This window comes from Oreochromis aureus, linkage group 7, assembly GCF_013358895.1.
Source record: "Oreochromis aureus strain Israel breed Guangdong linkage group 7, ZZ_aureus, whole genome shotgun sequence".
Lineage (NCBI taxonomy): Eukaryota > Metazoa > Chordata > Actinopteri > Cichliformes > Cichlidae > Oreochromis > Oreochromis aureus.
The window spans coordinates 44,301,247-44,313,566 of record NC_052948.1 but is presented as its reverse complement, the minus strand read 5'-3'; the positions used below and the strand labels follow the sequence as shown (position 1 = coordinate 44,313,566).

Sequence of the window (12,320 nt, the reverse complement as noted above, 5' to 3'; positions counted from 1 at the left end):
TGTTCCACAAGCAATTAATATGGGAAGAATGATATACTAACATGATTAAAATGCCACGTTATTTTAATAATAGGCTACTCTCATTCTGCTAAATAGCGCCACATTTCATGAATGGATTTATGAGCTGGATACAAGAGATAAAATTGATGCACAGGCTCTAAATAATTAGGTTAAAAGCTTGTGTGCATATATGTTGATTTAAAAAGAAAAGAGCATATGTAATGTTGATTATGGCTGCAGGATTCAGTGTCCTGGTTCCAATTTTAATATGGAAATAATAATAATTATTATTATCAAAAGAAGAAGTAGAAATAAAAGAAAAATAATTTATTTCATTTAAAAGATGTCAGATAGACTGCAGTCGCACAGTTCAGAAGTCACACCGCAATTAAATTGTTTTTCCCAGGCAATTCCATTTTTACCACCAGGTGGCAGCATCGAGCCAAGCTGCCGCCACCGCCACCTGGATTCGTACAACGGAGCGGTGACGTCAGATGTCAACAGGACGCAAACTTCCACTGTCGCAGCCAATCAGCTTAGTCAGACAGACTCTTGGAAAGATGGCGACGGTGAGGCGCAGAGGAGTGAAAACTGGACGCTTTGCTGTTACTAAACACCGCAGATCCACACTTCGCTAGAACCCACACGGCACCGGGTGTGGAAGTTAATCGGGCCGCTCTTGAGTCTGAACCCGCCGTTTGGGGCCGTATGGTGAACCTGCGGGTCTGCGTGCTGTTGTTTTCGGTTACACTTGGACTGCTCATTAGCTTTAAGTTGAAAAGCCAGCGCTAGCCCGGGGCTAGCTGTGTAGCCTCCGTCGGCTGTTTGGAAGCTATATGGCACCCTTAACCGGTGTCAACACTGGCTTGTATATACCTTATAATTTTTTTTTGTATTTCCGGAGTCGCTCATGAGTCACCTGGATTAAATATTGCACTTAAGGAGGAACAGGGGGCCACAGACTATTTGGCACTGCTGCGCCGAGGCGGAGTGAGTTTGCCGTCATGTATTTTCTAACCGGCTGGCCACGGAGGCTGCTTTGTCCGCTGAGGAGCGAAGAGGAGCCCTTCTACATCCAGCCCAGCTCCCAGCGCTTTTACTTCGCTCTGCTGTCAGAGACCCAGCTCAGCGTCTGGTTTAGTCGGGTGAGTTGAAACTCGGATCGGTCTTGAAATCAGCTGACAAAAACAAAAAAACGCTAGCTAAGATATTGGATCTGGTATCGTTTTCATTTCAAACGCATTGCAGCAGAGGGTGATAGCCTGGCCGGCTGCCCTTCATGTTTTATTAAGTGCCGTAAATAAACACGGGGGGAAACTGTGGTGTCCCCAGATGAGTAACTCAAACTACTTCTTTTTTTTAACCTTGATGTGTTGGCAGAGGGTTCCACGTACACACATATCAGACGGCAGGTGAACTCGTTACACATCATTACACGTGGATGAGCTGTCATTCATTACTTAAGTTATAACAATAATTTGACAGCAAAACTCAACCACAGTGGATTGGTGTTTACCTGATAGACGCTTTATAGCAGTTCAGTTTAAAGTTTCCCAAATGTTAGTAAATTGTGTATTTTGGTAGGTGGACTGGTACTATATAGTGCCTTTATGCTCAGATGAGCATTCAAAGCACTTTCTTACTATAAGTGTTACACACATTCATACAGATGCCTACATTGCGGGGGTCAGTACCTTTGGTATCTTTGGAGGAGTCAGGGAGCAGTCCACGGACCTTTAGATTGGTAGACCACCTACTCTACCAACTAAGCCAAGTACAGCTACCTCTGCTGTACTCATCAGTTTTACTCAGCAACATACAGGTCAAAGGTTAAGTTACTGTCAACAAAACATTTGTAATAGTGTTCAAAACATGCCATGGCATGTTTTGCTTACCAGTAGTTTTCAGGAATTTAGGCAGTGCAGTTACAAAATAAATGTCAACATTTATCTCAGCACAATAATCAGGCTGTTTATTTTGCATGTCATGGCCACAAATGCATCACACGACAGGAACATTTCACAGTGACATAAAACCAATCAACCAATGTTAATTCTGTCTATTTATAAACTTATTGGTGCGGTCCATTAAGTTTATAAAAATTCCAACATGCTGTGCTGCAGCTGGTTTCTTAACAAAACACCAAACTCTGTCGAGCACTGCAACATCTAAAACATCTGGCTTAATTGACTCCATTCAATCCACTGAACCTGCTGGTATAGAGCCAAGGGAGCAGTGACTTTGAGGTGCGTGGTAACAACATAAACAGGGCTGACCAGATGGCGATGCCAGTGATGTGACATTTGGACAGACTGTAGAAATTAGTGGTAGGTCAGGAGCTTGTCAAACACATGAATGCTTTATTGGCAAGCTCTTCTTCCCAAGAAATGCAAATAAAAACATCAAGGACTTGATAAGTTGTTGAAACAAGGGTTAATTGATTAAATCTAACAGCATAAGAAAAAAATATATGCGTATATTTAAATATATATTTTGAGTCATTGCATGTGGGATTCAGGTGATGTTTGACATGGTGGCAGCTTCATCATATTAATTCCTGTTTTTCACACTTTTTAAAAAAAAATCTAAAATGTAAAAAAAAAAAATGCAGAGAGTAGACGTGGTTTCTCTTTTACTGTTTCCAGGGAACTTCTCTACCCACTAAGCTCAGCTTTCAATACCATAGAAATGTGGAATGGGTCATGAATTGTTTGGTGTGCCTCCATTTTAGTACTTCTTCAGTATCTTCATCAACATCATACAGAGTATTTTGAATTCTTCCCTGTTGGCCTTGTTTATTTGGACGTTTTTGCCATGGTGACATGGAGAGGGAGCATATGATTGATTTTTATAACCTGCACTTGGGTACATTGTTTATAATGGTCTGTGATACACAAACATGCACACACACAGTCTGAATATTATTGAGTTGTGGCAACAATGGATCAGGGTTACAGTTAATTTCCCGAGACCTGCACAGGATGCGACCTTGTTTTGTTTCCCCTCTTTCTTAAGAGTTCTGAGTGCCTGCAAGTATCCGTGGGGCATCCAGGAAAAGGAATGTCGATTGGAGGAACTTCTTCCTCTTAACATGTGCTGGTCACCCCTACTAAGTCCATTGTGTCCTTCAACTTTTCTGTAGAGCTTAGGGGTTATCAGATGGCTAACATCAAGCTACTGCAGGGCTACCAGAGGAAGAAGTAATTTAGAATTTTAAACAAAATAAGGAAACAAAAGTTGGTGAACTAAATAGCACCAAAAATTTAGCTTAGTTGTTTTGTTCAGTCTTGCCAACTGATTGAAAGAAAGTACCAAAAGTAAAGACTAACCTCACTGTGATGTTTCCTTTGAAATCCAGTGTGTTGATGTAGAAAGACAAAAGTAAGCTATTGAGCTGCCAACATGTCAGTGTGCTACGTCTATTTAACTAAGTTTTGCTTTTCCTATTGAGGAGTTGGGTTTCTGTTTCCATCTGGTTCAGGTGTCATTGGCATTATTAAATTTTAATTCTATGAAAGCGACACCATAAGGCAGGAATGGTGAACCCTGTTGTGTCATTACAGTGAGTAGATACCAGCATTAAAGTTGTACAGCTGGAATTACATTACTGCTTTACCTCACCGTAGCCAGTGCCCTATTTTTTTCTGTAATACCAAACCTTTTTTTATATGTTCTCAATGGAAACCGATTCAACAGCCTTAGACTCCAGGATGCCATACATACTTTGAAAATGATTATGGTGCTGATTGTGCAAGTGGAAGGACTGGATTAACTGAATCAAGAGAGGTCACCAGAGTGAAGCCCACACATGAAAAAGCTCGATTACCACTTTCATTGGCAGTAAAATCAATTGGCAGTCATACTTTTGTAGCAAGTCTCAAGCTTCCATTATTGCTGATGATCTGTGCTGTTATTGTTGAATGTTGAATTGTACTGCGCCAGATGCTTGATCTTAAGAAACCAAATATTTTCACTTTTTTTTTTTTTTTTTTTTTTTTTAAACCAACATTTCTCTTCAGCAGCTGTTTTAAAACTTGAAAATTTATTGGTTGGAGATACATGTTTTCTTTTTGAAGCTGCAGGCTAGTTCTTATTTTGCCGTAGAGAGAATAAAGTGAGGTAAACTAAGGGTGATAGCCTCAAGCATACAGTCGTGGTGATAATTATACTTGCAGATATCATAGGCATGAATGTCATGTTAACTTTGGGCTTGCAGTGATTTCTCTGAACTGTTTTTTTCCAGGGTGATTGTGCAGCATACATCTTTTAAAACACAAGAATTAGGTGCAGAACTTTGAATTCATTTTGGATTTTTCTTAAATCACACAGGGTTAAAAGTTTACTTACTGGCTCAAATATGTAAGTACATCCCCATTATATTTGGTATATTACTTAGCAAGTTGCACTTCGACCAGCTGCTTTTGGTAGCCATCAACAAGCTTCTAGGATCTTTCTGGCTGGATATTTGACCACTCTTCTTGGCAGAATTGGTAGAATTAATTTCAATTGATCAGTTTCCAGGTACAGACCATGGTTTTTAATCGTAGTTCACAAATTGTTTATAAGGTCGACGTTAAAGCTTTGGAAAGACCATTCCAAAAGTTAAATATTAGCCTTCGTTTTCTGTTCCAAAACCAGTTTTGATGTGTGTTTTGGATCATTGTCTTCCTGGAACAATGGAACATTCAACTGTGTCCAAAGTTCGACTGTCTAACTCTTAAGTAAGGGTGAAGTTAAAGAATTTGGAGGTAGTCCTCCTTTGTTATTCTATCCAATTTGTGCAATGTGCAAAGGGCAGCAAAATGGCCCCAGAGCATGATGCTACCACCACCATGGTTGATAGTTGGTACAGTGTCCTCAGGTTTGAAAGCTTCACCTTGACTCCTCCAACCATAACTGTCATTGCAACCAAATAACTGTTTCTTGTCTGAAAATAAAATGTTTCTTCAGAAGGCATTTGGCTCCTGAAGGCAAATTTAATTAGAGCTTTGAAGGTGTCGATTTTGGTGCAAGGGCTTCTTTCTTGGTCGACACCTTCTCAATCCAAACTATGTAATCATGCTTCACTATGGATGGTGATGCTAGTGATCCAGCATTTTCCAGGTCATTGAAGGCTTGAGCCTTGGAGGTTTTGGGGTTGTTGCTCAGCATCCTAGCCAACTGCTGCTCATCTGAGGGTGACCGTTTGGGTTAAGCAGTCCCTTTGGAAAAGTGGTGACACATTCAAGTAACTTGGACTTAAGTACATTTGTTTGAAATATGTATTTGTTTAGAAATGGCTTCCTGTGTCAACTTGTGTAAATCTCAAATTCTCCTTCTTAGATCATCACTGAGTTCCTTGGAATTCCCCATTGTTCTCAGTATGGGTCAGTCCAATGAGTGCTATCAAACAAAGCATTTTTATGCTGCCAAAGAAAAACCACCAGTTGTAGTCAATCATGATCACTAACGAGAATTTAATAGGCCTTGGTCTTGCCAATTTAAAAGACATTGTAGAATCTTGTGCACCCAGTTTTCGTTTTTTAAAGTCATTATAGATTTATGCTGTAAGGTCATTCAACCCTGGAAAAAGAACAGTTCATGAAAGTCATGAAAAGCCACAAAATTGCCATGACATCTATGCCCATGATGGCTGAATGAGAACTTCGCAACACACCTGTAGTTTATCCGTTTTGCATGATAGAAACAGAAGCCTCAACATGCTTTTGTTTTCTCAGTAAAAATATATTTGGGGCTCACTAGGTAGGAGATTTTTGGCATCAGTGAGGCATTATAGTCATCCCATTTTTGGAAAAGAATTTCAAATCAAATCTGTATTTCTTCTTTGCCAAATACCCACCATTTGAGGCAATAAATCATTCCAGACAAATCCCCTTCCAACACATTGGCTGACAAATATCTTTATAGATTATCTCTGTCAATCACAACCAGCACTAGTAATAAAGCTGCTGTCATCTTGTCACACTGACATTGTTTACTGGGCTGCAGCCTGAGATTTATTTATTTATTTATTTATTTATTGTAGATGGATGAGTTACTGGCTGTCACACAGCAAGTTTTTTTTTTTTTTTTTTTTTAATAACCATTTTAAAAATATTTCTATATTAATTACTTGATACAAGAGGTATGCTGTTTTCTTTTGTAGCTCCAGTGTTATTTTTAATATTGAATCAGATGATTTTGACCTCCAGAGCTCACTTTCTTTCCCATATTTCTGTTTCCCACCCACAGCCCAGTGTTTTGATAGTCAGCTATATCGAGTCTGCAAAGGCAGCGGCTCAGTTTGGCTTCTACCAGAAAGCAGAATGGAAACCAGACGACTCAATGATAGCTGTGGCGGTAAGTACACCATTTGGCAATGTCATATCATATTTGCAGTTTGACTGATCAGCTTACGTCCTCCCCCAAGCTCTGTTACTGCAAAACACTAAAGTGGATACCAACTGCAGAAACTGAGTTTTGACTCAATTTCTCTGGGACAAATTGTGTCGCTTATTAGAAACATCAACACATATTTTTCAGACCTTTTTATTTGTGTTGGCAAAAGTGTTGTCAAACGATCATATATCACAATTATGACTTGGTTAAGCAGAGTCTTTTCTGGCATACACAAACATATGTCTTAGACGTCTGACTGTTCACATAAGCACGATTGGTTCGCATGCAGTTAGTCTGTGCTGCCTTCTTACAAGAACTCTGCCTGCTTCTTTCTTTCTTTCTTTTTTTTTTCTAAATTGGTTGCAACATCAAAAACTCTTCGGTGTGCAGAAAAAACCCCAGTTAAAAAAGGTCAAAAGCAAAATCATGTTATGTAATATATAACATGTAGCACCCAGGAGTGGGCGATACAGCTTCACAAGTATATCACAATATTTAAAGGAAATTTGCAATAATTTTTTTGACAACATGGAAAACAAATTGTGAACAGTGTTGGGGTTTTTTTGTTTTGTTTTGTTGGTTTTTTTGATGCCCACAAGTTGCTGCATTTATAAGTTTAAATAAATGGGTGTTTTCCATCCTCCTTATGCACCGAGCTACTTTTATTGATGACCCACATCCTGCTTTGAAGTGTGAATCTACTGAACCAAGGTGCCACCAGCAGGAGCGTTATGGTGCTCTAGTTGTAACACAACACAAGTCAAAAGTTGACACAAACGTAGCCTCGGTATCTTTTCTAGAAATTTAAGGAAAAGTATAATATGACTGTGTAACATTTTAGTTTAACAATAGCTAATGCTGGAATTTGTCTTCTTCCTGATATTGTTTTGTCTTTGATCGAGTTTTATAACTAGCTGCTTAATGCCCTGCTTTTCCACCACGTAACCAAATCAATAATTTCCATCCACTGTTTGCTCTTCGTGTCATGGTGGGGGGGTCATTTGTTTACTTTTTGGTTGCACATGACCAGCTGCTAGCATCTCGTCATTTACAGCCTGATTGTGCTCACCTGTGTGGTTTTCTTTTTGCCTCAAGTGGGCAACATGTTAGTTGTTTCCATCTTTAGTGGGAGCAGTTTTACCTGTGCTTTGTTGGAGGCTTTTGAAGTAGCTCCCTTTTTAGGTTACTAAACTGTCATCAGAGGCTGACACACGGCTCTTACTGTCAGACATGCCTGGTTGGATGCACTAGGGAGCATAAATACATAGTTAGAGTAAAAGTTTATGCTGGGATTGGTGTTGTACATGACTGTCTGAAATCACTAATAAACATCTCTGTGTATTATGGTTAGTTTGTCCAACATTAATCACTTTTCTTACCAGTGAAGCTCAATATTTGATAGACACAGATGATGACTGTTGGGATTTGTTACATATGGAGATTTAATTAGTGGTTATACGATGCTTGTGAATGTAGCACTTTTACAGTAATATTAGTAGGACAAATTCAAAGAGAGGAAAATTAAGCTTTCCTACTCTTGGAGCCCCATGTACAAGGTGTTCACATGGCAATGAGAATAGCACTGAAACACAAGTCCATGTCATCAGACTTCACTTTCAGTCACACATACAGCAGCATTAAGTATGGTGTGATATTACTGTGAAGTTTCCATGTTTAAGGGCTATAATATAACGGTAAATATAATATTAAGTCAAGAAAAATAACACTTTGTGGATAAAAATAAGACAGAATCACACAAGCGGCATAAGGCATATGGCCTTGCTATTCAATAATAGTCATTTTAAAGATCATTTTGGGTACCTGTTGTGAGTATTTGTACATCAGTGTTCACAATTCTGGCATTTTTGATTGAAAAATATGAACTCTTGACGTACTGTCAGGTCCATATGTTTCAGAAAAGCACGTTTGATGCTAAACACGCTTTGACTTGTGTCAGGTTTGCAACTTTCAAAAGGACACTAGCAGCTCCGGGTTTAATGCTGCACAAATGGAATAGCCTCCTAAAAGCAATTTGAACATGTGCTGCAGCATTCAAAAGTCTACGGGAGCTGTGTAAGTAAATAACAGTGAAACATCAGCAATGACGCAAAGAATTGTAAAAGTGTAGACGGTTAGAGATAATTTAGACAAGATTAGCATGCTGTAAAGCACAGGGAATGTTGAAGGGAGACTAGTTGCGGAAGAACAGAAAGGATTTCACAGTGACGCAACAATGTCTGTGCTGTGGTTACACTTTGCTCCTTATCTATAGTGTCATACTTTGTCCTTTGCTGAACATAGTACACTGATTAAATATACAGTTGGCTTGAAGTGAAGCAAATTGTTCTCTGTCAAAGTGAAACCCTGCCAAACCAGCCTGGCCTCGTTGCAAAAAAATGAAATGGTCACAAAAAAGATCGATTTATTTGACTCTCTTTGACATGAGGGACAACTTTATAACTAATGTATATCAAGATGAAGAATATTTTGTGCCTGTAGCATGTTATCTAGATTCTTCAATGGGCATGCTTTATTATGGCAACAGAAATGGTAGGGCTTTAAAAGAAGTTTTTGTTATTTAAATGTAACTATTTTAATGATAATTTGGAAACGGCGGAGTGAAAGCCTGCAAATGTGGATTTGTTTGGGGTTGTTTTTTACCTTAAGAAAAAGAATAATTTTGGTGACCAAAAAAAGAAAGAACTCTATGTTAAAGAGCACTAATATGTAGATTAGAAGCTGTACAAAATGAGTGTGTGTTCTCCGTTTCCGTTTCAAAAGTACTGGTTTGGTACTGGTATCGGATAAAACCTAAACGATACCCATCCCTACCTGTGACCCCTTTCTGTGTTGAACTAATATCTTCTTCAGCAAAGTAACAGACGGACGTTGCATCTGTTGTATCAAACATACTGATGCACATAAAGAAGGATGAGCAGTCTTAGTGGAATCGGGCTGTTTATCTTCTCTTGCATGCAAAAAGAGGGAGCTTGTGGGGATAAATGTTTGATAGGAACTCATCTCATATATTATCATCTAGTTCCATTCAAAATTTCCTACCTTGATACCTTGTAAGAATGCCTGCTGTACATACAGGAAGTCGTTGGTTACAGTTAGTCATGATTGTTAGCTGAGCCACTGGGATTACCTAACCTGACACTTCCTTCAGACAGTTATCTCACAAAACGAGTAAAAGTGTCTAAGTCAGAAGATGACTCAAGCGGGTTCTAAAGGCCATGTGATCAGCAACACATAGCACGACTGCCAAGACAGAAAACAAAAGGATAGGCATCAAAACAACCCGCACACAGAGCATTGATTCATTAGGGTCATTAGTGTCTGCTCCAAAAAATCCACTGCTTTGTGTTTGGGTGTGCTTGTATCCATGCTTGCAAGTGTTTAGACTCTGTGAACAGCCAGAGGATGAGGAGTTTTAACTGTGTAATTTTTAAATTTACTTTGAATCTTCTCTTAATATATACTCTAGCTGGCCACTTTATTAGTTACACCTTGCTAGTACTGGGTTGGACCCACTTTTGCCTTCAGAACTGCCTTCATTCTTCACGGCATAGATTCAACAAGGTGCTGGAAAAATTCCTCAGAGATTTTGGTCCACATTGAAATGATGGCATCACACAGCGTCACGCGGTTGATGCAGATTTGTCAGGTGATGCATGATGCAATTCTCCAATTTCACAACATACCAAAGGTGGTCTTTTGTATTGACATCCGGTGACTATGGAGGTCATTTGAGTGCAGAAAACTCGTTTTGATATCAAGAAAACAATTTGAGATGATCTGAACATCATGACATGGTTTGTTAATCTGCTGGAAGGCACCATCAGTGTGGTCACAAAGGTATGGATGTTGAAGTAGTTATTCTCCTTCAACCTGTGGTGTTAACAAGACATTTTTCACCCAGAGAACTGCTGCTCACTGGACATTTTCTCTTGTTCAAACCATTCTCCGTAAACTCTAGAGATGGTTGTGCAGGAAAGTCCCAGCACTTTCTGAAATATTCAGTCCACCAGCAACCACATTCAAAGTCTTCTTTCTTCTCCATTCTGATGCTCACTTCTGTAAATTTCTGTAAAATCTGTCTCAAATAATGCTATGTATGGTCATTTTGCCACTCGGCTATAAATGGCAGAATATCCCCTGTTTATGTTCTGTGGAGTTTGGTATACCTTAGTTACATTCCCTTGCATTTCCATGTAAAAACTGTCAAGGGCACAATACATTGTTCAGAGGTGTGGCAGAAGCTGTGCTTGTTTGTCCCAAAACACTACCTCTTGCCCTTGAATCCATTCTGCAGAATCAGGTGTTAAAGAAGCTGCTCCAGTGTACAGACACTGCAGTGTGCAAAGCAGATATGCTTAAGAAAGTTGCTGAATACAAAAGATGATATTTTCTGATTGGCTTTTATATCTAACGAGCTAGAAAATATGGGAAATATACTGGTAATCCCCCCCCCAAAAGACACTGGAACAAATATTAGTGCAATAATCTCATGATGTTCACCTCTTTTCTCGCTCACCTCTTTTGTCCTTGCTGCAAGAGTGCCAAAATATACATGAATGAATGTTATGAATATGTTTGAGAAAGCAGTAAGTCTGACTCTGTCCCAGGCTCGGCTGTCAACACAACAGGGAGCAAGTGCAGAAGTTAAAAATACGAGACCCACACACCACTCACTTCCTGGGTTTACTTACTGCTGAAAGGAGTTATGTTCATGCACTTCATTTATTTGGCAAAAATGATGCAACCATAAGAAGTCATCGAGGCTTATAGGTCTTAAGTTTGCATGAAGCATTCACAGGATTTGTGGTGTCTTGACAAGCTGCTTATTCACAATGCCATAAATCCTCACACCTTCATTAGCACTGCAGTGTAATTATAGAGGGAACAGATTTGGACTGCAGAACAATAAAGGCCACCACTGCCCAGGCAGTAGTCCTTAATTCAGCTACCAGCTGTTTTCCAGATGTTTGACTGCAGGCCTTGAGGCTAACTAAACCATAGCTAGGACTATCTTTAGCTCAGTGTGTGTGTGTCTGTGAGTGTGAGAATGGTCGAGAAATAAGTAAAGCAACTGACAGAGCAGGGAGAGGGATGGACTTCTGCGTGTGGTTGGAGTCAAGAAAGGATGACGTTCTTCAGACACGGGAAATACTTCTTACCATTTAGCTTTTCTCGTGTGTGTGCTTTGGGATCTTTCCGAGGCCAAAGTGTTCCCTTTCTGTTTTTAGCCTCTCACACTGCAGCACTCAGGAAAGTGTTTTCACCAAAGACTTTTTCACTGACCAAGAATGCGGTGCAGTTTTCTATCACACAGATGCACAATATACATACTTATATTACTAGCTTACATTTATTAACACATTCTAAGATGAAAAAGGATTAGGCTTAAAAAGGTTGTTTTTTTGGGGGGTTTTTGTTTTTTTGTTTTTTTGTTTTTAAAGAAGGAACTGAATCCTAAAAGTAAAGAGTCAGCAGTTTCAGAACTGTTTCATATTTTGTAAACACAGGCAGCGCTCATTCCCGTTTTATCTTTATTATATAAACACGCAGAATGTTAATGTGTATGTGATTGCGCGTTTGTATCTATAGGATAATGTGACTTGTTGTAAAAAGTGCTTTAGCAGTTAATGTGGAAAAGCCCTACATAAAAGTAAATGTAAACTGTGTCCTGTAACTATATAACTAAAATTCAGCTGTAATATAAATGCTATATATAAATGTGATTATGGCCTATATATTACATAACTACATAATTATAACTATAAAACTATATCATATATGATAACATCCTATAACTATATATTATTGTTGCATTTAGTTTACAACTTGTAATGAGTAACTGTTACTTTTTGTCAAGTGTAGTTTGGTGCACTTGTTGCAGTTAATAATTTGAGATTTATTTCTGAAGTAGTGAACTCCTC

The 12,320-nt window shown here is 39.0% G+C and overlaps 1 protein-coding gene across 2 annotated transcripts in view; it reads left to right on the top strand.

Annotated features, from left to right (window-relative positions):
* The first annotated feature begins 518 nt into the window (after window positions 1-518).
* Window positions 519-12,320, top strand: part of ric1 (RIC1 homolog, RAB6A GEF complex partner 1) — a 37,449-nt gene continuing 25,647 nt past the window's right edge. For both annotated transcript variants that reach the window (XM_039615199.1, XM_031742506.2), the window contains exons 1-2: window positions 519-1,145; window positions 6,232-6,339. In XM_039615199.1, coding sequence (XP_039471133.1) covers window positions 1,005-1,145; window positions 6,232-6,339 — 249 coding nt within the window. In that variant the 5' untranslated portion in view covers window positions 519-1,004. The remainder of the gene's footprint in view (window positions 1,146-6,231; window positions 6,340-12,320) is intronic.